The following is a 27,656-nucleotide window of genomic DNA, read 5'->3' on the forward strand; positions in this document are numbered from 1 at the left end:
ACTCTGGTTGGGAGGAGCCTGTCGGTTGTTGCTTCATGACAGGTTCATGGAGATGGTCTCTGTGTTGTCTCTTCTCTTTCTGACCTCCGTCAAATTCAATAGGCTCCGGCGGAGTCTGTAATAATAAGGAGCCGCCCAATGGAGGTTGCTCCCACAGGGGCTCGTGGAGAGGGCTTATCGGTCTCTCCAGCCACTTCTGACACCTGCATGGCGGAGTCACCACGGGTGGGCCTGTTTCTGTTTCAGGCTCCTCCAGCAATTGCGTATTCCAGACAGGCTCATGGAGAAGGCCTGGCTCCTTGTCGATACACATGTGATAGCAATGAGGAGAAACAATCAGGGAAGGGAGGCCCTCGATGGAGCAGAAGCCTGGTATTGGTGGTTCCTGGACAGGCTCATGAAGGGGTCCCGGCTCTTTCTCCAGCCCATTTTCATATCTGTCATAAGTGGCCATGGGTGGTGCCGGGCTTGGGAAGGAGGACCCCAACATCAATTACTCCGGGCCAACTTCATGAAGAAGACTTATCTGTTGTTCACTTCATCTTGTCCATTAGTGGTAGAATGAATGAATGAGTCTGGGCTGGGAGTTGTTGTGGTCTTTTTTGCAAGATTGGCAACCAAATAGTTTTAGGTGACACAGATCCTTGTTGCATGGAGATGTGTGTTGTCACAGAGGGATGGGGGTGGCTGTGGGCAGCTTTTCTTGTGACGCAATGCCATAAGCTTTCAGCTCCTAGCAGAGTGAACAGCAGGCATGGAGGTCCCACCAGGGTAAGATTACATCTAGATTTCTATTACAGTCATTACTGTATTTCCAATTTTTCATCTGACCCTATAATATGTTGGCCCGTGCCTGATCTGCTACATGCCATTCCTTCAGATATTTGAAGATGGTAATGTGTAGGCTTTATTCCAAGCCAAGACTACTCAGCTTTGGAAGTCATTCCTCACAAGACTTGGTTGTTAGAGGTCTTTTTAGTCAGCTTGGTTGCCCTTCTCTGAGCAAGATCCAGCTTGTTGATGCCAGAAAGGCCTTTCTTCAGTGTCTCTCTTCCAAGGGAGGCTCTTCTTAGAGCTCCATATTCAGATAGAATTCGAGGCAATAACTGGAGCCTAAGGATTTGTGCGATTTCACAGAAACCACAATGAAGAATCAGGTTGAGAACGCCACAAAGAGTCGGGTTGTACTGTAATAACCGATGTTTACTTTGGCATCATAAACATATGTGCTTCTTAACTACCTTGAGTCCCAGTTCAGGGAGAAAGGTGAGATGCCAATAATGTAGAGAGAGAGAGAGAGAGAGAGAGAGAGAGAGAGAGAGAGAGAGAGAGAGAGAGAGAGAGAGAGAGAGAGAACACGAACGAGAACGAACTGCCAAGTGAGAAAGAAAGACAGACAACCCGTGAGGATATTTTGTCCTGGTGCACTATATTGAAAATATCCAAAATGAAAACACAACCCCCAGATTCCAAAGTTCTGTATTTTCAAAATAAAGATCACACGTTGTTTAGAGACAATCTACACAAGAGTTACAAAAAATAGTTGCCCAGGCATAAGCATACACAGGTTTGTTAATTATACACATATGGTTACAAGTGTGCTTGCAAAAAGGTTCATTGGAAATATACACAAGGCTCTGTAAATGTACACCGTGTCGTGTTACAATTCTATATTCAAACAAGGAAAATTGACAGTATGTTACATTCACTTACAAGTAGACAAAATGCAAAATACAGTTTTTTCTTCTGTACAAAAAGGCAAAGTGATTCACACTTTACAAGGTGGAAGAGGGACTCTGATCGGAAAGGAATACTCGGGGGAGGAGATGGACTTTTCTCCACTTCTGGTTTTTTTTTACTGCCACAAAGTAAGTAAGTAAAACATTACTTTTCTTTTTCATTTTTTAAAAGAGTCAAATAAAACACTATTGTCATCGAACCGAATAGTAATTTGTGTAGAACACTTAGAAAGGATCGCTACTCTCTCGACTAGGTGACAAATTAAAAAAACAAGCATTCTTTGAAACATCAATCAGGCTGTATAAAGAGAACAGTTCCTCCCAAAGGGAGTGAAAAAAAAGAAATTACTTCTGGTTGAAATTACAATTTACAATATACAACACTACGACCATAAAAGGGGGGTGAATATACACTGAAATGCACAGGGTTGCCTAAATTTATTTCCTTACCAAAAATGGGTTTATGCTGATTCAAACTTTTCCACATTTACATTACAGAGGTTTACAAATGTACAATTGTACAATCAAAAGTATGTTCCACTACTAGGGTACATTATAGATACAGATTAGACATCAAAACAAGAGAATACTACAAATTTCTTTTATATATGCAAAGTCTACACCAAGTATACACTATATATTTATAGAAGCAAGACCAAAGTTAATTGGGTTTTTTCCTCTCTCTACATGCTAAATAATAATTAAAAAATGCCTCCTTGTTAGCAGAACTGGAGCCGGCGGCAGCAGCAGCAGCGACCGCACACCTTCCTCCCTCACAACTCCTCACAACTCCTCACAACTCCCGGTGTGCGGTGCAGGAGGACTGCTTGCGACGCCCCGTTCTCTCCCACCGTATACAAGGAAAAAGGAATTGTAAAAGTTTCTGAAACTTAAAAACTCACTTTTAATTGAAGCTTTAGCAAATTGGGTTTTCTTCTTCAAAGTTTACAAACAGTGTCCAATTTTTAAGCGTCTCTTTTGAGCGTCTGGTTAAAAGAGAACAAAACGCGTGTTTCCAAAAAGCTCTCCTCCTTGAAGGCAGAGAGAAGTTAGTTTAAGATCGGTTTGTTTTTGTTTTTTTAAAACTCTCAAACGAGCCACCTTGAAAGTATCTGAAATAGTTACACCAGTGGACAAAAGTGTGGCTTTTCCATGTACACACCTGTGTTGCCTATGTACAAGAATTCTATACACCACTGAAAACAGCAGGGCCAGTAAGGATTTAAAAATAATTAGTACATGTCATACTGAATAAAATTAAAAGAACTTTACAAATGGTCTTTTTTGACTTCCTTTCTCTTTTGGTAGTTCCGGGTCTACGTTGCGCAACCGTGAACGCTTTCGAAATGTGTCGCGGAAGATGACAGGTTGCTGGTTGTCAATTCCAGGTGGTCGCTGGCGATTCTTTTCTGTACGTCGCGCGTGGCTTCAAATGATACCGTTGGGTGGTCCGCAGATGGGCCCCAGGTCGACCCCGTTTTTCATGTAATACTTCTCTAGCTTGGCCAGGATGTGCTTCCCGTAGGTGTACTTGCGGAGAGTGGCAATGTGTGGCCGGATCTGCAAGGGGAGAGCACCACGTTTAGGGGCGGGAGGCACACAGGCAGGCGCACACCATGTGTTGTGCTTCAACACACAGTCTAGTCCAACAAAGACACAATAACTTTGCACAGTTGCAAAAGGGGGGGGGGGGAACACTAATACTTTACTCTTTTCAGCAGAGTCAAGCATAAACTTGCCATGTTGCGTCATAAAGGGCTCACATGGGGCAAGGCCCGACCAGCATAATTTACAAAAACAACAGCATAAATACATTGCACACTATACAAAAAATAAATCACAGTAAGACAATAAAACAGGAGTTAATACAGCAGTAATAATATCATATAATATCATTCCATCATGTCTCCTGTGTCAATATAATACACCGTATATACTCGAATATAAGCCGACCCGAATATAAGCCGAGGCACCCAATTTTACCAGAAAAAAACTGGGAAAACTTATTGACTCAAGTACAAGCTGAGGGTGGGAAATGCAGCCGCTACTGGTAAATTTCAAAATAAAAATAGATGCCAATAAAATTATATTGAGGTATCAGGAGGTTAAATTTTTTGAATATTTACCACATTTCAAAGAAAAACAGTAAGCTAGCTCTGTAGGTGGAAAAGCAGGGTCAACAAAAACAATATGAATGTATATAGATAAATACAGATATATTAGGTATATAGGGATTGCAAGGCTTGCAAGGGGAAATGCCTATATAGCTGTAGGAGAGATTAACAAATATTTCAGGGGAAAATGCTTTTAGAAGATTAATAGATATCTGTATTTTCTTCTTCCTGACTTGCAAGGCCGCTCTCCCCCTCCTTTCCCTTTTCAAAACATTCCCTTGGTTAAGAGGGAGGGAGGCTTTGGAAATGTAAACATACTGGTAAGGGAGAAAATTATATCATATATTGCAAGCATTATAAGCAGAGGGAGGCTTTTTCAACACAAAAAAAGGACTGAAAAACGCGGCTTATCTTTGAGTATATATGGTAATAATATATAATACTAATATTATGCTATAGTAATAATATAATATATTGTATGTACTTATAATGTTGATAATAATATTATAATGTAATACGATATAATAATAATACACTATTACAATTGTATATTATATATTACATGTAATATTACTAATAATATTGCAGTATAGTGGTATAGCACAGTACAGTAATATATAAGGCTTATATTGTGCTATGCTAATAATATAATAAATTGTATGTGTACGTATAACTTGTAAGCCACCCTGAGTCCCCTTCGGGGTGAGAAGCGTGGGATATAAATGTCGCAAATAAATAATTAGATAAATAAATAAATAAATAAAGGCATTGGTTCCATCAAGTTTCATCACAGTAATGCAGGCATGCACGTAATTTTTCACGACTCAAGTGACTGCACAATTGCAACAACAGTCCACTTGCTCTCTCTCTCTCTCTCTCTCTCCCGCCCTCTTTTTCCTGCTCTCACGACATGGCCAATGGCAAACCCAGACCCATGTGGCTTACCTTATGCATGACGATCTTCCTTTGCGCCGGCTCGGCCACATCAATCATTTTCTGCACCACGTAGTTGGCGTACTGGTCTTTCATCATGGTGTATAAGGCACTGTGAGGGCCGTCGTTCATAGTACACACCTCGTCGATGAGCATGGCGCGCTCAGTGCGGGAAGCGTGGGTCACACATTTCTCCACAACATTGCTGAAAAAAATGGAAAGAAAGGGGGTGCAGGTTATTTAAATTCCAGACAAGAAAACATCATGGCCAGCTAACACCTCCCAATAAAGGATTACCCCAGGCAGGAAGCAGCCAGGCTTTCAAGCCGAAAGGCTATTAAATGCTAATCAAGGTGGCCAATGGCAACATTCCCACTTGCCTCCAACAGACACGAGTTCTTTCTCCCACAGATATACATACACTCCACTTGCCCAGTTTCTAACACACCTCACTACCTCTGAGGATGACTGCCATAGATGTGGGCCAAACATTAGGAGAGAATGCTTCTGGAACATGGCCAGACAGCCTGGAAACTCACAGAAACCCAGTGTAATTTTATTTTGGCTACTCTGCATGGACTCTTCCCATGAATTCAGCCAATGGTGAACCATCTTTCCGCAATCTGACAGTGATTAGGAAGATAAACAACAAGGAAAGCACAGCACCTGGCAAATTTATGCTGACTGAGTACGAGTACGTTGCCTCTAATTTCTGCCACAATCTTGCTCTTATCTTCAGGCCGCCCATGTTCAAGCACATGCTGGATGACATAGTTCCCGTACTGATCCTGTTGGGCACATAACAGAGTCACATCCCCCAAAATTAAATTAATTCTTATTTAATTACAGCTTTTGCACCACAATTTCCCACAAAAAAGTAGAATTACATGCACAGCAAACGTAACTAACCCCCCCGCCCCCCCACCAAACAGAGAGACAGGCAGAGGGGGAAATATCAAGGGAGAAGACCTGCACGAGCTGCTCTGTGTGTTGGTGAAGCTCCTCCAGGATGGGCAGAGTCTGCTCGGGAAGGCAATGCTCCAGGATCCTCTGAATGACGCGGCAGCCGTACGGGTGAGTCGACAAGGCAAACACCTGCGATGGAGAAAGGACGGGGGACATCCTTCGCTCAAAACAGCCGTTTTTGAAAACAAAAACCCGACAACTGAAACACTGTGTGACACATTAAAACCGTTTAAAAACTGCCGCGTATACTCAAGTATAAGCCGGTCTGAATATAAGCCAACGCACCTAATTTTACCACAAAAAAACTGGGAAATGCAGGAGCTACTGGTAAATTTCAAAATAAAAATAAATACCAATAAAATTACATTAATTGAGGTTTCAGTAGGTTAAATTATTTTGAATATTTATTTAAAAACCTGTAATTAAGATAAGACTGTCCAATTCTGATTAAACCATTATTCTAAACTTCTTCGATGTAAATGTGCTTACGTATCCTTCCAATAATAGAGTAAAATAATAAATGCAATAAAAATAAGAGTAAAATAATAAATGCAATAATAATAGAGTAAAATAATAAATGTAATAATAGAGTAAAATAATAAAGGTAATAAAATAATAATAAAATAGAATAAAAGAATAAATGTAATAACAATAGAGAAAAACAATAAATGTAATAATAATAGAGTAAAATAATGTAAATGTAATAATAGTAATAATAATAGAGTAAATAATAAATAACCTTGACTGAAGTATAAGCAGAGGGCTTTTTCAGCCTAAAAAGAGGACTGAAAGACTCATCATATACTTGAGTATATATGGTACATTCCCATATTTACTAGCGTATAACATGCCATCAAATGTAATGCAGTTTTACTTGGAGGCCAAGAGTAAATCTATAAACGGAATTTCTGCATAATCTCTCCTTTTATCTTGTTCAAAATTTGGAGGAAATTTTGCAAGCCAAAAAGGAGTGCTGTAACATGCACCAATAACTGGATGTTATAGTGCTGCCATATATTCCAGACTCATTTAGCAGCCAAAACATTACAACACAACAGTAGACAAAGGGGACGTTGCAATTATTGTGCCTTTCAAAGGGAAAGGAAAGCATTTAAATCACAAGCAGCAACAATTAAGATGAACTTGGAAAACTAACACCTTCACCTCCTTGCCTGGCAGACACAAGCACACTTACCTGCCCTTTAAACGCATCGATGATAAACTGCAACGACTGGGGCTGCACACACTCAATGCACTTCTGCACAACGTGGTTCCCATTCTGGTCCTTCACACACTTCAGCACGTGGCCGTCCAGTTCCCGGACCATCTCATTCTATGGGGGTGGGGAAGGAGAGAGAGAGCACCACCAGAATCACAGCCGGCAAGCATCGTCGCACTTCAAGAACTCAGACAGCCGCTTGATACCCGTTTAAACTACTTGTTAATCTGGGCCAGCACGGCCCGTTTTGTATAGCAATGATACTCCGCAGTCTCAGGCAGGTGCCTGTCCCATCATTTGCTCCCTTGCGCTTCAAACTAAAGGTGCCACAAACAGGAGTGAACCTTCTATTTGAAAGCTGTGTGGTTATACCACTAACCTGGTCCCTCGAAAACTCCATCTTTATGAATCAACCCTGGCTTCAAAGACAGGAAGGAGAAGCCTTGTTTTATTTCCTTTTCATCTCCAAAACACAAAAGAGCTGCAAGTAGGCCTCAGTGTTAGTAGGCTTCAGTATGAGAAGGCCTTGGTGTGAGAGAGGCCTCGGCATGAGAAGCTTCGGTGAGAGAAGCCACATGTTGAAGGCCTCGTGTGTGAAGCTCCAGTGTGAAGGCTGCTGTGTGTAAAGCTCCTGTGTAAGCTCGGTGGGAGAGGAGGCTCTGTCAGAGTGAAGCCGTTTATCTGCATGAGAAAGAAGCCCAGCAAGGAAGCAAAGGAGGAAGTATAAAGAATTTCATTTGCGTTACTCTGCTCTGGGGAGGGTCTTTTGTTACGAAGCCCATTCGCCCAACATTGCTTTCGTGTCCTGGTTGCTGAAAGAACAGATCTGGAAACTCATTCTCTTGGTCAAGTATCCCTGGTTCAGTTTCTCCCTAAGGTGTATCACTATTTGTACATTCACAACAGAATACACGCACCATACAGACGAAAGGAAATTCACAAGGACAAAACACAACGTAATTTAATTTGAAAACAACAAACATCAAGAAGTAAAATTAAAGTGGAAACTTACAATTACCTGCTGGTCTGGAGGGATAAACTCAAGGGCCTTCTGTATAACTCTGCAGCCGTACATCTGCAAAGCCAAGGAGAGGACGTGGCCACGGATACGCTCTGCCAAGGCCAGCTTCTGTTCCAGGCTACCAAACTAGGAAGCGGAAATAACACATCCATTACAACCCCACAAAGCAGATATTATCCTGTTAATTTAAGGTGCAAGTCTTCTTTAAAAAAAACCAAGAAACGAAAATGAGATTTAGGAGCAGCAAACAATGCAAACAAAACTCACCTCAAAAAACTTTTGGATGACGTAGTTTCCGAACACATCAACCATCAGCTGATAAGCTGCCTGTAGGATTTCGTTGAAGACAAGCTGACGCTCAGCTGGGGTGGCGCGCTCCAGTTTAAGTTGGATGAACCTGCAAGGGTTCCAAGTTTAAAAGAACGAGTTTTCCCCTGTCTTCTGAACGTTGCTCTTTATTTACTGTCATGATTTGAGAGTATTTAGTACATATTCAAATTCTTAGAAGACTCTGTAATATGCATGACAGAAACAGTGACTCATATGTTCTGACTCCAGAAGCCTATGTAAAGAGTATAATGAGTTCTGCAAGTGCGTCTGCATGGCGGAATTAATGCAGTTTGACAGAACTTTAACTGCCACGGCTCAGTGTCGTGGGATACTGAGATCTGTATCTTGGTAAGGCACCGCCCTGACTCCATTGCTTGGAATAACACTGTCTCCAGTGACCTGCCAGGCTTTTCAATGCTGATCAAGCTGGCTAATTGCAACATCCACACTTGCCTCAAACAGACCAAGAGTTCTTCCTCCCACCCTGGGCACCATTCCACAGATATACATACACTCCATTTGCCCAATTTCCAACAGACCTCACAACCTCTGAGGATGCCTGCCATAGATGTTGGCAAAATGTCAGGAGAAAATGCTTCTGGAACATGGTCATACAGCCCGGAAAATTCACAACAACCCATAAATATGAACGTTCATTTGTAAATTACATTCACCGTGATATTTTGGTTAACTAAGAAATTTATACTATTGCGCTTTACAATTCTTAGGAACTTAATATTGATTTTTGACAGGCATAGCGAAGATTAATTCCGTAGTGTTCTATTAGTTGTATCATCTCACCTAGATCCATGTTGGTCCTGGGAGAACTCCATGATATGCCCGGCGATTTCTCTCAGCTGTAGGTTGGGATACCGGTTATTCCGAAAGTCCTCGAGCAGCCGGCTGCGGCCGGAGGGCATGACGTCGGACATGCCGTAGCGTAAGCGCGAGGAAGGAAACAACGTGCTGCTGGGGCTGAAGAGGCTGGAGGCGCTGCTGGCGCTGCGGTACTTGGCTTCCGCTCCAGGAGCCGCAGAGATGTACCGGCCACTTCCATTCGTCAGACCTCCTGGGGATAATTTTATTAAAAAAAGAAAACAATAACATGTCTTATTAAGAAGCAGGTAAGAGATTTTAAAAGGAACGACACTGCCCAAGCTATCACCGAGACGGAACACTAGATCCAGGGCATGTTTTGGATTTTGATAAGATCCATGGAGAAGTCTAGGGCAGGCATGGGCAAACCTCGGCCCTCCCGGCAGGTGTTTGGACTTCACCTCCCACGATTCGAGCCTCAGGCCCCTTCCTTTTCCCCCTCAGCCGCTCAAGCGGTTTGAATTTTGGCCAAACACTTACAGCGCCTTCACCCATTCAGCCACAGAACTTGTGAGAGTTCCTCCACAACACAATCACCAGCATCCCATCCGCACAGGCACCTAACACGATGGCTGGTGAATTTCGGGTGCCACAAACATTGCTCATCGCAATAACAGGCAACAACTCCTTACCAAGATTTAAGCTCGAAGATGATCCATGAGAAGACAAGGATGGTGGCGGAGTCTGGGAATGGCCGGGTCCCTGACTAGGCAAAGGCATGCCCACAGGCCCCGGGGAGGAGGAGAACCCAAGGCCGTTGTAAAAACTGTGTCCGATAGGAGTCAAGTTGCTAGAGGTCCTCTTGTACAGGTCGCTATTGCTTGTGAGGGAGTCTCGGCGAGAGCCGCTGCCTGTGTTAGAGTTTGCAACTGAAAGAGGAAGGAGGGGATGTCTCACTGCATGAAACATTCAAACAACGGGAAAGGGACACGATGGCCGTTTGTGAGTCCTACCTGCGGTTCCAAAGCCTCCCAGTGCAGACCCCAGGGTAGCACCAAGGGAACTGCTGCTCCCAAAGCCAAGGGAAGTGTTGGCAGGCTGGGCAGAGCCCTGAGAAAAGAGTGAGCTGCTCTGGGAATTGTTAGTTATGGAGTTGTTGCCGTAGAAGGAGCTGGAAGCCAAGTTGCTGGTGGGCTGCTGCTGGGGCTGCGGCTGCTGAGTCCCGAGGGGGCGAAAGGGGCCGTTGGTTGTCCCGGCAAGACCACCCGCAGCCCCATTTGCGGAAGCAGCTGCTGCTGCCACTGCTGTAAAAACAAATCAGAAAGAGAGAAAAGGGTAAAGAAAAGGGGGAAAATCACAAAGCTTAGAGGGCTTTCTCACCAGATAGTTTAATTCACGACATTGTTTTTTAGTTAGCAAGCTCTACTCTGTGGAGAGCAGGCTTCAGGGTTTGCCAGAAGTAGTTTGCTTAAAAACAACAACGACAACAGCAGTCAAAAGTTCAAAGAAAAATGCACTCCTAAAATTAAAGAACAAAGTGCCTTCAAAGAAATTTTGAGCTTTGGAACACGCTTTGGAATGATAACGTTGAACTAACTTTACAGTTACTTTCAAATTTTTTCTGTTAGTTTCAGTATTGTATTATTGCTACTGATAAAACAGTTAGGAACCAGTAATGCTGATCTAGGTATTCCTGCTTGATGCCTTCCTGAATCTAGTCAATGTACTGCCATCTCCATTAAGATCCTTCCCATTTGACAAGAATTTAAACCCCGACAGAATCTCTGCCAGCTCTCTGATACACAAAATGAAACTGTGCATATCGTGAAAGTGTGCAGTTAAACTAGTAACAATTCATGGAATTACAGTTAGCCCGCACGATGTGAAGAAACCTACCTGCTTGTGCTGCTGAGGAACTGATGATGACGGGCGCAGGGGCCACCAGCCGCACGGGGGCTCCCAGGCCGTTCCTGGCCCCGGTATTCACCACAAGAGCACCTGTTTGGTCGTAGTACGCTGCCGGCGCCAGCACGGGATAACCTAAGAGAAGAAGTATAAGTAGCTACACAGGAGAACTAACACAGCAGTTCATCTCTATGTCCTCTGCTGCCCTAGAGGACAGCATTCAAATCAGCTTTGTGATTCCATCAATGCAACACTCTCCTCCTTCCACCCCAATGTGCTGCTGAAACCAAACAGAAATGCCCACCTGGCATCCCAGCGGCCAGCCCTTGTCCAAAAGCAAGAGCGGAATTGACCGCTGCGGCAGCCACCAAGGGATCGGTCTGCTGGCCCTGCTGGCTCTGATTTGGTGTCAAAGGACGCTGATTGGCTCCTCCGCGGAGAACCTTAGAAACACAGAAAACAAAGAGAACAGCTGCATTTCCTTCAGTTCGTGGGCCACAGGGTCCGACAATGTGGTTCTCCATGACAACTACAAAACTGATCATGGTAACCATCCAAAAAAGAATGCCTTTCAGATGTATCTACCCGTAATCTTTTACCTACATCTTGATACACTGTAACAGGCATGTGCTATCTTTGTCCCTCCAGGTGTTTTGGACTTCACTCCCACAATTCCCAACAGCCTCCGGCCCCTTCCTGTTCCTTTTCCCTTTCCTTGCAATTGCAATGGAACGGTCTCTTGGCTATCAAAATATATTTCTAAGGATATACACTACCTTTGAGACATCAACGGGCAGAGGAATACAATCCTACCACCTAACACTGTCACAACAATCTGTGTCAAAGGTCTAGCTCAGCACATAAGAGGATCATCAATACGGAACAGCGTTCTCAGTGAGGGCAAGAGTGTCATCATCGCCAGACCTTTGAAGACAACTAAAAAACCATCTCCACACCTGCAAGCGTGATCCACGGCTTTAAGCCCTTTGCATGGAGGCCACATTCAAGGCCAGAAATGAGAGAAAACCTAGGCAATAAATCTGTTTGTAAGGCTGAGATCACGACTCTGCTGCTGTAAATGTTAAATATGAATATAAACACAGACACAGTGATAATTTGCTTTGTTTGATCATGGAGACGCTCCATAAATAAAACAGTCTCGTTATGTCACATCTACGCATCGTGTTTGGCGTCTGGGTATCAAAACTACAGTAGAGGCTCGCTTATCCAACCTTCGCTCATCCAACGTTCTGTATTATCCAACTCAGTCTGCCTTTTAGTTGTCAGTGTTTTTGTAGTCAACATTTTCAATACATTGCAAAGTTTTGGTGCTAAATTCGTAAATACAGTAATTACTACATAATGTTACCATGTATTGAACGGCTTTTTCTGTTGATTTGTTGTAAAACATAAAGTTTTGGTGCTTAATTTGTAAAATCATAGCGTAATTTGACGTTTAATAGACTTTTCCTTAATCCCTCCTTATTATCCAACATTTTCGCTTCTCCAACATTCTGCCAGCCCGTTTATGTTGGATAAGAGAGACTCTACTGCAGGGGTCCCCAAACTAAGGCCCGGGGGCCGGATGCGGCCCTCCAAGGTCATTTACCTGGCCCCTGCCCTCAGTTTTATAATATAATATTTTTATATCATTTAAATAATATATTGTATACACATATAATATTGATAATATTATAATGTTATACAATATAATACTAATAATACAATATAATAATATTAATTATATGATATATATTACATATAATATTACAGTTTAGTGGTATAGTTCAATATAGTAATATATAATGCTAATATTGTGTTATGCTAATAATATAATATGCTGTATGTACATACAGCTGTTCTGAGTCCCCTTCAGGGTGAGAAGGGCGGGATATAAATGTAATAATGTAGTAAATGAATAAATAAATAATTTTAGACTTAGGCTCGCCCAAAGTCTGAAATGACTTGAAGGCACACAACAACAACAACAATCCTAATTAACTTGACTATCTCATTGGCCAGAAGCAGACCCACACTTCCCATTGAAATCCTGATAGGTTTATGTTGGTTACAATTGTTTTCATTTTTAAATATTGTATTGTTCTTTCATTGTTGTTGTTGTTTTACACTACAAATAAGACATGTGCAGTGTGCATAGGATTATGTTCGGTTTTTTTCCCAAATGATAATTTGGCCCCTCCACAGTCTGAAGGATTGTGGACCGGCCCTCTGTTTTAAAAGTTTGGGGACCCCTGCTCTACTGTATACACACATCTCATGAAGAGGTCTATGCTATGCTGCTAGCCATCCATCTCAAAACAAACATATTTTTTTTCAATAACAGATTAAAATGTGACTATTTACAAACAGTTATTCCTTTTATGGGACACACTGCTTTGCATTACGTTTTAACATTTTAATTGTGTGGTGATCACTTTATTTTGTAATGTCGGCAACTACTTTCGGTTATTACCTATAAAGCTCTAAACGGTTCAGGACCTGCCTATCTTCGTGACCGCATCGTCCCCTATGTACCTACGTGCTCTCTGAGATCTTCCGGGGAGGCCCTCCTCTCGCTTCCGCCTTCCTCACAGATACGTCTGGTGGGGACGAGAGAGAGGGCCTTCTCGGCTGTGGCCCCCCGGCTCTGGAACTCCCTCCCCAGGGAGATTAGGTTGGCGCCCTCCCTACCATCCTTTAAGAAACACTTGAAAACCTGGATGTTTGGGCTGGCCTTTGGAGAAACAGCCATCGGATGACCAGCCTCATTATAATTCTATCCTGAATGTTATTAGGCTCCTTTCATCGGGGTATTTTAATCTAATGATTTTATCTTATATTGCTGCTATAGTCGTCCCCCCACCTTTGAAGTTGACGGATTTGCATTGGTGGTTGTTTGATATTATTACTGTTATATAAACCTTTGTTTTAACTTCTGTTTTATCATCTTCTTGTGTTTTAAACTGTGTATATTGTTTAATGTATTTGTGCTGTTACTTTTGTAACGTTGTGAGGCGCCCCGAGTCCCCACGGGGAGATGGTGGCGGGGTATAAATAAAGTTTTTATTATTATTATTATTATTATTATTATTATTATTATTATTATTATTGAGGGCTGTACCTTTAAGCACTGTTGTACATCTCTGTATGTGCGCAAAGCCAAGAGCGGCTGCTCACCTGTTGCTGTCCTTGCTGAGTCTGTTGACTGGTCTGCTGATTGGAGGAATTGGAGGCAGCGGCGGCAGCGGCGGCTTGCTGTTGGAAGAGACTGGCAGGATAGACTCCCCAGGGAGCCACTCCGTAGTACTGATGGGGGACAACTGCAGGCCCTAAAATATCAGTAGAGAATGGACATTGTCTTCTGCTGGCTACATACATACAGGCATGTAATGAATCCTCCAAGAAGAGAACAAGAACCTCATGTTTTTGGACTTATTGCTAGCGCAAGCAAGCAGCAGGGAGAGGAGACTAGCAAAAGATGCAACTTCCATTATGCGCATTTTTAAGAACAAGGGCGATGTTGGGGGTTGAGGAATGCCATCCTCTGTCACATAACAAATTTCAAAATCTACAAAATTCTTGGTACCCTTCTGAAAGGGCTCCAGGAGCACTCTCTCCTGACGTTTTGCCCACATCTATGGCAGGTATCCTCACAGCCTCAGGCCCCTTCCTTTTCCCTCTCAGCCGCTTAAGGGAAAAGGAAAGGGCCTGAGGCTGTGAGGATGCCTGCCATAGATGTGGGCAAAACGTCAGGAGAGAGTGCTACTGGAACATGTCGTACACCCCGGAAAATGCACAACAACCCTGAGCCTTCGACAACGCCCTTCTGGAAGTTTCAGATTAGGACTCGCGTGACCTTTAGCAGCCAAACCAACTAGGACAATAGTAGACGCAGTCCTAGGCATCTACAGACAAGAGTTTTGGAATGGATACAGATACGAAAGGTGATATAACTGCCTTCCTAGGAGCAGCACGCGCTTACACATGCAATCCGTTGATGTCAAAGTGAAATCCAACCTTTACAGGCACCTCACCTAATGTTGCAGCCGCCGCGAGCCCAGCCGCATAGGGGTCCGTTCCCGGCGGAGCGGCGCTGATGATGTACGGGTTGGGCACAAAGGCAGCAGGAGCTAAACCTGCTGAAAACATACCTGTCAGTAAAAACAAACTTGACTAGAACTGCAGCCCTAACACAACGTGTTTGTACAGGACGGAGCGGAGGACTCCATCAACTAAATATCATGCAATAGGTTAAGAGCATTCAAAGCCTGACAGGTGCTCCTCAAAAGGAAAAAAAAAAAGGTGACTGCAGCCTTTGGCCTATTAACTAGTTTATATATCACGAGGGATAAAAAAAAACAACAAGAGTGGCATGCAAAAGGATTTTTAAAAATTACTTCTATTATTATTACCAAAGAACTTACCTATGTGTGGCTGATGAGCAGCTGCCAATGCATATTGCTGTTGCTGGGCTGCTGTCAGCTGCTGAACAGCAAGTGCATTTGGTCTTTGGAACAACTGAAATCAAAGACAGTGTATTTCAAAATCTTATTTTGAAAGAGTAAGAGATTTTTCGCAAGGGACTAAATGTGTGCAGACTGGGACAGAATCCTAATTTTGAAAAGGAGGGGTGGACAATTCTACCCTGCAACATCCTAATGCTGCTAACTTTCCCATGCATTCCTTCCTGACCTCACAGATCCGTCTGCTTGCAGATCTTCAACTTTCAGAAACCTTAAGAGGCTTTATTTACTTCCATAATGGCCACCTTCTTCTCCCCTTTGATCAGTCTATTAATCACTTTGGGGGCCTCTGAGTGACAGTCATGAAAGAGTTGAACTATATATTTTTTTAGAATTTCACCCAAGAAAACAGTCTAGCTCAGGCATGGGCAAAACTGGTCTACTTGCAGGTGCAGAAGTGTCTTATGCACAGGTAAGAAAACAAAGCAAACACTTTAGAATTGGGTTTGAAAGGCCTCCATATGAATAAATGTAAGACCTACCTGTTGTTGAGAATTGTAGTCAAACAGGCCCACGGTTGCTGCCGCCGAGTCCACGGGCACCTGAGTGCCAGAGTAATCAAACTGGAGCGGCTCCATTCCGACATGCTCCATGGGATCCAGCGGGACGCTCTGGGACTCGATGTTTGAGAAATCCTCCACGGGCTTTGCTCCGTTAGTACTCGCCAGCTGCGCCAAGCCCTCGGACCCATTCTGGTTTGGCCCCAAAAGGTCCACGTCGTTTGCAGAGTTCGGGCAATTGCCAGGAGTCCGGCTATAAGGGGAAAATGTACCATCAAAACATAATCATTTGGAAAGAACGGTTTGTTACCTTCATATTTATCTTATCACATTATGAAGCGTTTTAAAGCACTGGCTCCTGCTTTCAATCGTATGTGTTCATCATCCTGTGCTTCTAAATATTATACGCTAGATTTCTTTTTTTGTATGAGCACATACAAAAAGCCATGCACGGTGGGCTCCTTCCATGCCTCCCACTCACTCTCTATTGCACAACGTAGCCAAGCATAAGGAACCCGTATATTGGGACACACATACCTAAAATCTTTTGTGTCCGCATCGATGCCATTTTGTACAGGTAAACCATTGGCCTTGTCCATTACGTCTACCTCTTCCTTCAAATCACCTAATTTATCGCCATCGAAAGTGCCCTTGTTTTTCTTATCGCCTTTATCGCCGTCATCGTTTTCCGCATCCCTTGGCCCCTATTGAAAATGGAGTAATGCTCACTGTTTTAATGGCAAATTATGCACAAACAGACACAGACAACTTATCTTTTAGCTCAGGCAGGGGCCAACTTGGGCTCTTCCTCCAGGTGTTTTGGACTGCAACTCCCATCATTCCTAACAGCCTCAGTCCCTTTCCTTTCCCCCTCTCAGCCGCTTAAGCTGGATAATACCGAATGTTGGATGAGAGAAGGTTGGATAAGCGGGACTCTACTGTATGTGTATTTGTGGTGGTTTTGCTGTGCTTATGTGTTTTCATTGTTCTGTAACCTGCCTTGAGCCACGAGGAGAGGTGGGTAAGAACTAAATTTATTATTATTATTATTATTATTATTATTATTATTATTATTATTATTAGTATCAAAGCAAACTATAATGTGTACAACCAGTTTTTTAAAGTCTGTATTGAAAATATGGCTGGGCATTCACTTCTGGGCAACTCTTCCCATCCTCTACTATTAAATAAGCTTTCCTATATTTTCATTATCTTTTTTGGAATTTAGATTATCGTAAGACTGAACTCTTCCAGTGCTGAAATGCAGCAATCTGTTTCAGCAGTGCAGCACATCATGCTTAGAAGAGACACGTACAATCTGGTATACTTACAAATCCTCCTTTTCTGAGGCAAGAATCCCCAGGGGATGAGCTCAGCACATACTCCACCATGCTGACTCCAAGCCCACCGCTTTCTGATCGTGGCGACAGCACTGAGTTAACCTCACTGTTCACATGGAAACCCTGGCCAGGTCTTCTCTGAACCATGATTGGTTGGGAAACAGAATGATCTGCAACAGAAAGACATAGAACCTCACTTGTCTTTTACAATATTTGATTAGAAAAACAGTATCAGCAGCAACATGGAGGCCCCTCGTTTCTCAAATATGAAATTGCTTCCCGTTTGAGGAAAGTCGGTTTCGCAATCTCTGCAAAACAGAATGGACTTCGCCATGGACATCACGAAACCACAGTATGTAAACAAATATTCGGATAGCTGATGAATTCAAGACACCAAAGGAATCTTGCAGGCCGTTGTTAATAGGAGAACCACACACACCCATCTATAATGACCCACTTCTTAATCCTTCGCCAATACACAGAGACTAGAATTCTGGCAAAGTGGTGCCGAGAGCAGTAAAGAGCAAACTACAATGCGGCCTGAGCCCTGCCCCATGCACAGCAGAGGACCTGCTCACAGCCACACCAGAGGCACTCACTCCTAGTGGCCAGCTTCTGGTCAAAGGACATTTAGTATCATGCCAAGTTTTTAACTTTGCTTGCGTGTTTGTGTCTTTAACACATTACAACTGTACCCTTGGTTTGCTTCTGACACAATTAATGAATAAGTTGGTTGTTTTGAGCTGCACGTAAGGATCAGCAGTCCTATTAAAGCAACTGAGAGATAGATGCAGTTCGTGTGGTCAGAGAAAGCTTTAGCCTCAATTCTATTCCATGCCCACACAGTAAAGTCTGTGGGAGTCCTTATTTTACATGTAACTACGGTATTTTAAAATATTTAACTTTACGATTATTTTGACATTCCATTTATGACTTTTCCCAAAATGCTTTTGCCACAAGATCTGTGAGAAGGAGACAGTTCTAAGTAAGAGAAAACAGATTGTTTTGAATGCTTTTCAGTTACGGTAAGCTGAAGTACCTGATGTGCCCCACGCACTGTCTCTCCACTGATCGCCCAAAAATATTCCTTTTGGTCCATCTTTGGTTGAATCATCCGACTCCCAAAATTTCTTCCCTGGCAATAGCTGCTATAAAATAGTTAAAGAAGGTATTACAAATTGCTGTTTTACAAATATAAGCTCAAATGTCAGCACAATGTCTTTCTCTATCTCTAATATACTGAACTAGCATAATGGGATCTGAAATGCATAGATGAATAGATGTGGAAAAATATATGCAAGACTTATTGTTAAAGGAAGAAAATACATTATTATTGCTTTCTCCTATGCCAGCAATACTTCCAAGAATGAAGGACAGTAGACTCACCCCAGTAGGTAACTAACATAATATTATTATATTTATATGCCACGTTTTCTCTCTTAACAGAGACTCAAAGCAGCGGTCTTCAGAAAAAAAGTTTATCTGCCTGAGAGCTTGTCAAGTCACTGACTAGTAAGTACTAAATGTTGGGCCAAGTAAATACAGTAAAATCAAGAAGATCAAGATATAGACACAAGAGGAAATTTTTCACTTACTTCTCCCATAGCCCTTCCTTCCAGAGCAAGTGCTTGAAAATCATGATTTAATTCATCCATAGATCGAACCTATGAAACATTCAAAGGTTTCTTATTAGTTGGACAAAGTAAACAATAAAAATAGAACAAATATTCAAAAATAACAAAAAAATAGGTGCATCTGACATGGACAAAAGTATTAAAAGACACATCAAGGCTATACAAACAGATTTTTATAAGGACACACACAGGCAGCCCTGTGCTAGGGAATATGCATTAGAAGCTCAAGAAGTGATGAATAAAAGCTCAGAGATAATACAAATATTCACAGGCTTGCTAGGCTCATTTGCTCACCTGAAATATGTAAGTGTTTACCTGATGTTCAGCGTGAATGTTATCCCCGGTCGGCCACCGATGCTTGCTGTTATTATAGCTGCCTCCACCACTTCCGCCTCCCCCAAGCTGCTCTCCATGCTGCCTCTGAAAGAAGTAATCCACCATGGCATCGTCCTGGGAGCGGCCTGCGACCCCTATGGATCCAGGGACAGGGCTAGAGTGGGTCCCTGCCGCAAGGACCTGGTTTGCAACTGGCTGTTGCTGAGCCTGGGACCCTGTTCCAGATGTCAAAACAACAGGCATGTTGGGATTAGTTGCTTCTTGACTATGGTGTTTCAGGTGAGGGCTGAAGGAGTCCTGCCAGAGCACTGCTTTTCTCTTCAAAACACACGCAACGCTCATTCCACCAATACCTACGGAGATACAGATTCAAAAGACTTCGTTGAAATCATTCTTTCATGTCCAGGACACAAATGAGATCTACTTACTTACTTATTAGTTTTTCAAAAAACCAAATCAACTCTATTGCTGCTGTCAACAGAATTCACAGTAAAACCCATACAATTCAATATGGCCCAAACACACTCTAAACATATAATTAACATAAGTATATTAAAACCATACAATTATAACTTGTGACCCCAATACTCTAAGCAAAAAAAAATAGCTGTAATTTCTATAATAAATTTTTGTGTTAGAAAAAAGGAAAGGCATGATATTTGGGCATTCCTCCTAAACATAAAATGACTGATGGTTTAAGAAGCCTTCTATGAAGATCACGATACAAGTGACACAAGAGAAAGAACTCCATGATACTGTATTTCCATGATTCTGGTTTACATTCTCGCCAAACATTCTGAAAAGTATATCGTAGCAAGCACTTCCAGACCCAAACACATACACACTACGTAAATATTTACATGTTGTAAAATCAAGACAAACAAACTGAAAGCATTTGCCTTCAGACTACGTTAAAGCAGACCAGAGGAGGAGCAGTCACGGTCCCACTACATTGTCAGTGTCACAAGCATCACTGAGAGATACCACAACCCAGGAGGCAAGGCGAGATGCAGTTATGTTTTCCAGTGCCAACTACCCACTCTCGTTGTTGCAAAAGTTAATTTTAAAGATACGTACAGAAGCCATCAGAGTATAAGCTGCAAGTGATATAAAGTGTGTGATGTTTCTTAAATTCTTCAGCTAAACTTATTTAATTGAAGCTTTTTTGTTTTCAGCTGAACTAAGCACAAAGACACACAACAATGAAGCAGCGCTCAAGCAGAACCTGAATAATTTAAAAACACCCGATCTGTCTGATCTTGGAAACTAAGAAGGGTCAGCCTTGGTTAGTACCTGGGCGGGATACTGGCAATTAATGTCAGGTGGTGTAGACTAATGAGCACAGTTCCCTATGAAAGTACTATAAAAATCTCTAGCGGGAGAATGGGGCACCACAGCTCTGGTCCCAGAGAGAAGAGGAGGAGCTGGCTTGCACACCAGTTCACTTACCCTGTGGATTTTGTCCCTCTTCCTTGTCCTCTTCCTGCATGCCATAAAGATTTGTTTTGGCTACGCAAAGGAAGATACTGAGACGAACAGAAACATGTAGCAAACTGGAAGGGGAGGAGGAACTAGCCCCACAAGCCTACCACATCCCTAGTCCAGCAGATTGGGTTCCTTTTCCTGTGTGCCACGTTTCTGCCTCCCTCTCTGCACCTCCCTTCCTGCACACAACACAAGAGACATGCACACAACACAAGAGGAAGATCAGCTGGACACATAGGGTGCCGCAAGTATGTATTTCACCCAGGAAAAGAAAGGGAGATACTGGGTGGAACAGAAACACTCTGCAAACCCGTCTCCTGAACAGCTCCCTGCTCTTTCAGGACTGAATTTCCCTTCCTAGGGGGAGATTTCTATCACTTCCTGTTTTCTCACCCCCATTCTTAACTATGAGTCATTCGCAAGTCGGATGTTTGTAACTCAGGGACTGCCTGTATACCGGTTTTCCCCTTTTCAAAATCTGCAAGATAGTTTAGAAATGATATACTCAATGTAGCAAAATCATAACAAAAATATTAGAAAGCTATGGGACAATAAATGGTATACCTATTGTGCCACATGAAGCAAATGAACCAGGCAAATTTTCCTGGTAAGGAAGGTTCACAAATTCAGTTCCATCGAAGTTTATCATCACATGCTTGGAGGGATAGGGAGAGAATTTCTTTCCAAACAGAAAACTCCTTGAATAGTGTTTGACTCCTGGGCTTCGCTATAGAAAGTATCAAACCGATCTTCTAGTACCTTCTCTCTAGTTAGAGCAATTTTTAGAAGATGCTCACAATCGGATTGGCAAGCTTACAAAGCAAAATAGGCTTACAATAAACATGTTATACGCGAGGGCACTCTTATGGCATTAAACCTTGGCGAAAGAAAACAACTTAAAGCTACATCATATGTCAAACAATGTCAAATATGTAAATGCCATTTTATGTATCAGGAATGTGCAGCTGATCTAGAAAACATATCTGAAAGGTGTACAATTAGAAACATGATGATCCAGTGTAGATGTTAAGGCCCCAAGCTATCAAACTATTAAAATGCCTCCATCAGTATAAATCACAAACCTAAGTATATACCTTAGAATCTTTTTCAGACAGTCCACTTCAAAATCCACTAAAATTTCATAGGTGGTTACTCAGGATATGGAATTTTAAATTCTAAGAAAAAACTGGAACTCCCTTTCTAAAGAGGTTTGGGTTTTTTTGTTTTTTTTAGTATTCGAAGTGCTTCTGCTATCTGGAAGCAGAAAGTGAACAAAGGATCTTTCTCTTTTCACCTCCTTTGCTGCAACTGGGGTCCTTCTATCAAGAGAACCAGCAGGGGGAGATCTCCCCTTCCTTCTACAGTCCTCTGTGGATCCTCAAATCTGATTCTGGGGGGTTGCTGGACAGAGGGAAGGGGGAGAAAATCGTGTTGTGTTAGTATGCATCTGCTAGTGCATCACTGGATATAGTTCTCCGGCATACTCCTCCTATGGCTGTCCATAATGTTCAAGGAGCACTGAAAACAGCAATTTTCAAACACTACTGACCGACTCATATAATGTGCAGGTATATATTAACCTCTTTGCTTAGTTTTCTCCATACCTCACAACCTCTGAGGATGCCTGCCATAGATGTGGGCGAAACGTCAGGAGAGAATGCTTCTGGAACATGGCCACACAGCCATACAACAACCCAGGAAGGAGAAAGTCCTCCTCTGGTATGATAACTGGGTAGGGTCAATTCTCAAACCCTCACTACAGCAGCAAAAATGGCAGATGGAATAGATAGTAAAGTATATTGGGATTTCAGAGCTAGCGAAATGAAATACACCCTATCACATCCTCAGGAGTGTGAGGAAGTCCAAAGCATACTTCAAATGCATTCAGAAATACAAGCTATTTTTGAGCCCCAGTTTGGGCGGGGGGGGGGGGGGGGGAGGGAGAGATTATCCAACACCTTATAGATCCAAAGATAAGATATTGATTTTAATAAACAAACACACTGCTATGCAGGGGGAGGCATGGAAGTAAAAACAGTTCTATGGTTATTTGCAAAATTACTTTAAGACAACATAAAGTCTCCAATTAGTTAAAAACCAATGTGTTATAAATACTAATTCTCTCGACTGGTCTTCTGGTTGAGGATAGAGGAGCTAGGTCCTTATAGCCAGACTGCTCTCCAGCAACTAGTTGTACTGATACAGTTTTAAGGAACTCTGGGGTTAATGTGAAACACTGCAATTTTACAACGAAAAAGTTGGAACTTTTTTTCTATACCGCTACATGGGCAACTTGGCTACCCCAAAGACAATCTCAATGTAAGTGAGTGAAAATAGCATGTCTCACTTCAGAGTGGCTGCCCATACAGACTTTACAAGCAGAGAGGACAAACTGAACAATAAGGGTTAAGCTTACTTGGTACAACAAAAATATTAGCTATTGCACAACTATATTAAATTGTCCCCTAGACAACTAGGAGCCCATGTGGTGTTATAGTTAAATTAATAGCAGACACAAGCCAAATCAAATCAGTTCTGAGCCTCAATGGGTAATTACAACACCAGGCATGGTCTCTTTTCGCTTACCCAGCCCCACAGGGTTGTTGTAAAGTAAGAAAGGGATTGTGGTAAAAATTAACCGTACAAGACACACTGTTTTTTGGATTAATATTTAGATAAAGACATGCTTTTGTCTGATCATCTCAGAATCAAAGAAAAGATCATATATTTGTGCAATCACGCATCCAACTATTTTTCAGGCATGGGACTCAAAACTAGTAACTATTTACAAATGTTCACACCAATCTAAGAAAGTTCAAAACTTCCTTCTAGCATAAGTAAGGAAATCCTCGAAAGAGCAATCTTGACAGGTCACTGGAAGCGCAACAAGGAATACACTTGTTGCAAGTTTAAAACTAAAGTACATTTACATTATCACAAGAAATTGGACTACTTCTGAATTAAGGATTTCTAAATTACTATTGTCAGGATGAAACACATGGCCAATCTCTGCCTACTCATTAAATCGGGCCTCTTCTGCTTTCCAATATTATCCCAAAATCCATACTGTGGTAATACTTTTATTTGTTCAGTGGCACAGTAAGGATTATGGACTCTACACGGCTAAACCAGAATGATCTGTTAATATACTCTCTCAATCATCCTGTGTCTGTGTATCTTCAAGTCCCTGTCAACCAATGGTGAGTACATGACAGTCACAGGATTTTTTAAAGTTAAGGAGTACTGTACTCAGAGGCAGTTTTGCCAGTTCCTCTCTTTGAAATGTAGCCTATAGCACCAGGAATATGACTATTGTGAGAACACAAAACGAGTAATCTACAAAGGATGAAACCAGCAGTGGGCAACTTCAGACTCTCTAGATGGATTGCGGAATTCCTAACCGGCTGTTAGGAATTGTGGGAGTTGAAGTCCAAAACACCTGGAGGGAAGGCTGAAGTTGGCCCATGCCTGATATGCAATATACCATATTTTAAATAATTTTGTGCATGAAATAATAATAGGACTCTGGATAAGAGATGCCCAACCTGTATCCTGGGACTGCCTAAATGAGCACTTTTGTTTTGAATTATGAAACTAGACAGGCAGCATAATGTAATGACTTGAGCCCTGGATTAGAACTCGGGAGACCAGGGTTCAAATCCCTACTCTGCAATGGAAACCCACTGGATTACCTTGAGCAAGTCTTTCACCTCAGAGAAGAAAAAGGCAGCACCCTCTGAACAAAGCCGGCTGAGAAAACCCCATGACAGGTTCACCTTAGGGTTGTCACAAGTCAGTAACAACTCGAAGAAACATAACAATCCCATGACAGGGTCACCATAAATCGGGCATGATTGAATGCACACAAGAAGCAACAAACTAAGAAGACAGGGGCAACTGTATGAATCATCTCTAAGGTCCGGATCAGTCTTAAAGCCTCACCACGCTAGAGCATGGATCCACTTTGAATCTGATTTCACAATTAATATATAGCATCCAGACACACATATCCACACAACCAAGGGCCCTTCCACACAGCCTAATATCCCAGAGTATCAAGGCAGAAAATCCCATAATATCAGCTTTGAACTGTGTTATCTGAGTGCACACTGCCATATATTGCAGTTCAGAGCAGACCGTGTGGGTTATTCTCCTTTGATAATCTGGGTTATATGGCTGTGTGGAAGGGCCCTGAGTCCACACTGCCAGATAACCCAGAATATCAAGGCAGATCAGACACGATCTCTGTTTTGAACTGGGTTGCCTGTGTCCACACTGGCAGATAACCCAGTTCAGTGTGTACACAGCTGTGTGGAAGGGGCCTTAGGGCGCTGAGTCCACTCTGTCAGATAACCCAGTTCAGTGTTGATTGTATACAGCTGTGTGGAAGAAGCTTTAGGACCCTTCCATACAGCCAGAGAACCCAGAATATCAAGGCAGATCAGACACGGTCTCTGCTTTGAACTGTGTGTCTGAGTCCACACTGGGAGATAACCCAGTTCAATGATGTTTGTATACAGCCATATACCCCAGAATATGGCAGATCAGACACAATCTCTGCTGTGAACTGGGTTACCAGAGTCCACACTGCCAGATAACCCAGTTCAGTGTGTACACAACTGTGTTGAAGGAGCCTTAGGGCCCTTCCACACAGCCACATAACCCAGATTATCAAGGCAGATCAGACACGGTCTCTGCTTTGAACTGTGTTGCGGAGTCCACACGGCCAGATAACCCAGTTCAGTGTGGGTTCGAGCCCATCTATCCGTGCGGAGGGGGCCGGGAAGCACACCAAGTTCGCCCCACTCGGGTTTCCTGCCTAGAGGCCCGGGCAGGAGCCCGCAACGAGGCGAGGCCTAGGCGTGTTTACAGCCTGTTCTCCTCCTCCGCCGCCGCCCCCTCCCCTCGCCGCCCCCTCGTTCCCTCCCGTCTCGAAGGGAGACAATGAGGCCCAGCCCGGAGGCCCGATCCTCGGCCTGCTCGCCCTCCCTCCCTCCCTCCCTCGCTCCCTCGCGGCCTGGGCCTTCGCTTCCGGGAACAACAATAGAGGCCTGGCTGGGCCCGGACGCCTCCCGGCCCCCGCCGCCCGCCCCCGGCCCGCTCCCCGCCCAAGACGGCTCCTCGGCCGGGCTCCCCGAGCGCCCCCCTCCCGCCCGCGCCCGCTCCGGCCCCGGTACTCACGGGCGGGGCGGCGCGATGGCGACGGATGCAGCGGCCCCCTCCCCGGGCCTCTCCTCTCGCTCTCCGCCGGCCTACTGCCTGCCTGCCTGCCCGCCCGCCCGCTCGCTCGCCTGCCCGCTCGCCCGCCCGCCTGCCTGCCTGCCTGCCTGCCGCTCCCCCTTCCTCTCACTCCGACAACATGGCCGCCCGCTCGGGGCTCCCCGCGCCGCGCTGCACCCTGGGAAGGGTAGGCGCCGGCACACAGGCCTCGCTCGCTCGCTCGCTCTTTCGCTCACGCGCAGGCGCGCGCACTGACAGGAAGGCCCAGCTCTCCTCAGACACGAAGCCCAGGCGCTTGGGCCTCCTCCAGGAATGGATGGAAGGTACATAGCAAATATAATAATAATAATAATAATAATAATAATAATAATAATAATAATAATAATAATAATAATAATAATAATAATATTGATATGTCACAAATGGGAAGAGTTAGGTATTCAGATTTGAACCCCAGAGACTTAGGCCTAAGGGGCAGGCCTGCTCCTGGAATGGAAAGAAGGTTCATAGGAAAATAATAATAATAATATAAGGCCCAGCTCTCTTCAGACACGAAGGCCAGGCGCTTGGGCCTCCTCCTGGAGTGGATGGAAGGTACATAGCAAATATAATAATAATAATAATAATAATATTGATATGTCACAAATGGGAAGAGTTAGGTATTCAGATATGAACCCTGTCCTAGTCAGAAACGAAACCCAGGCGCTTGGGCCTCAGGGGCACCAGGCCTGCTCCTGGAATGGATGGAAGGTACATATAATAATAATAATAATAATAATAATAATAATAATAATAATAATAATAATAATAAGTAGTCCCAGTTCTAGTCAGAGATGAACTCCAGGCACTTGGGCCTAAGGGGCAGGCCTGCTCCTGGGAAAGAAGTTACATAGGAAATACATAATATAATCTATATATATAAAAGAGTGATGGCATCAGGGCAGCGGACAAAACAACAAAACTACAGGCCCCCCAATCTCGAAATTTGACAACACAACCCATCATCCACGGCTCTAGGTTGATACAACAAAAAGAAAAGAAAAATAAAGTCCTAATTAGAGGGAGAGGAATAATTGTTTTTATCCAATTGCTGCCAGTTAGAAGGCTAAGCTCCGCCCACTTGGTCTCCTAGCAAATCACTCAGCCCAGGGGACAGGCACAGTTAGGCCTCACTTAGGCCTCTTCCACAGATTATCAGATTTTAACTGGATTATATGGCAGTGTAGACTCAAGGCCCTTCCAAACAGCAATATAACCCATTTAGAATCTTATATTATCTACTTTGAACTGGATTATCTTGACTCCACACTGCCATATAATCCACTTCAGTGTGCATACTAAACATAAAGACAACCATACAACAGACATTCAATACCACCACTACCTCAACAATTTCTCACCAACACCACCAGACAACGCCACAGCAACGCGTGGCTGGGCACAGCTAGTATATAATAAAATAATATGTTACAAATGGGATTTATTTATCGTATCAGAAACCAAACTGAGGGTACGGTTGTAATGTATTTAGAAACACAAACAATGTTAAAAACTTGACCTTGTACTAAATACCCT

At 43.2% G+C, this 27,656-nt stretch overlaps 1 protein-coding gene and 1 non-coding gene across 9 annotated transcripts; both read right to left on the minus strand.

The window, feature by feature from the left end:
• Positions 1-1,463: 1,463 nt before the first annotated feature.
• Positions 1,464-26,223, minus strand: pum1 (pumilio RNA binding family member 1). 8 transcript variants are annotated; one of them, XM_062962336.1, is made up of 22 exons: positions 26,043-26,223; positions 19,356-19,729; positions 19,002-19,070; positions 18,446-18,551; positions 17,398-17,576; positions 16,604-16,770; positions 16,049-16,319; positions 15,468-15,561; positions 15,078-15,194; positions 14,221-14,372; positions 11,348-11,486; positions 11,035-11,178; positions 10,152-10,442; positions 9,831-10,067; positions 9,124-9,391; positions 8,260-8,389; positions 7,990-8,118; positions 6,948-7,085; positions 5,756-5,881; positions 5,453-5,574; positions 4,799-4,991; positions 1,464-3,299 (listed from the first exon to the last, which is right to left on the minus strand). In XM_062962336.1, exons 2-22 carry the CDS (start codon positions 19,716-19,718, stop codon positions 3,168-3,170), a joined length of 3,567 nt encoding a protein of 1,188 aa, XP_062818406.1. In that variant the 5' UTR covers positions 19,719-19,729; positions 26,043-26,223; the 3' UTR covers positions 1,464-3,167. The 8 variants fall into 8 exon arrangements, with proteins under 8 accessions (XP_062818406.1, XP_062818400.1, XP_062818405.1 ...); XM_062962330.1 differs by having other exon boundaries at positions 7,984-8,118; XM_062962335.1 differs by having other exon boundaries at positions 15,078-15,179; positions 18,446-18,554.
• On the minus strand, positions 11,891-11,966 carry LOC134293888 (small nucleolar RNA SNORD103/SNORD85). The gene has a single exon (XR_010000862.1). It is a non-coding gene; the product is annotated as a small nucleolar RNA SNORD103/SNORD85 (small nucleolar RNA).
• Positions 26,224-27,656: the final 1,433 nt, after the last annotated feature.

This window comes from Anolis carolinensis, unplaced genomic scaffold, assembly GCF_035594765.1.
Source record: "Anolis carolinensis isolate JA03-04 unplaced genomic scaffold, rAnoCar3.1.pri scaffold_10, whole genome shotgun sequence".
NCBI classification, from domain to species: domain Eukaryota; kingdom Metazoa; phylum Chordata; class Lepidosauria; order Squamata; family Dactyloidae; genus Anolis; species Anolis carolinensis.

What these genes read in the sequence shown, in the direction of transcription:
- pum1 (XM_062962329.1), bottom strand. Translation starts at nt 19,718, where the DNA reads ATGAGCGTTGCGTGTGTTTTGAAGAGAAAAGCAGTGCTCTGGCAGGAC. An exon ending in ACTACAATTCTCAACAACAG is followed by an intron (nt 15,562 to 16,048) that starts GTAGGTCTTACA and finishes CTTTGATTTCAG; the next exon opens with TTGTTCCAAAGACCAAATGC. An exon ending in TCGATGCGTTTAAAGGGCAG is followed by an intron (nt 5,882 to 6,947) that starts GTAAGTGTGCTT and finishes TCTCCATCGCAG; the next exon opens with GTGTTTGCCTTGTCGACTCA.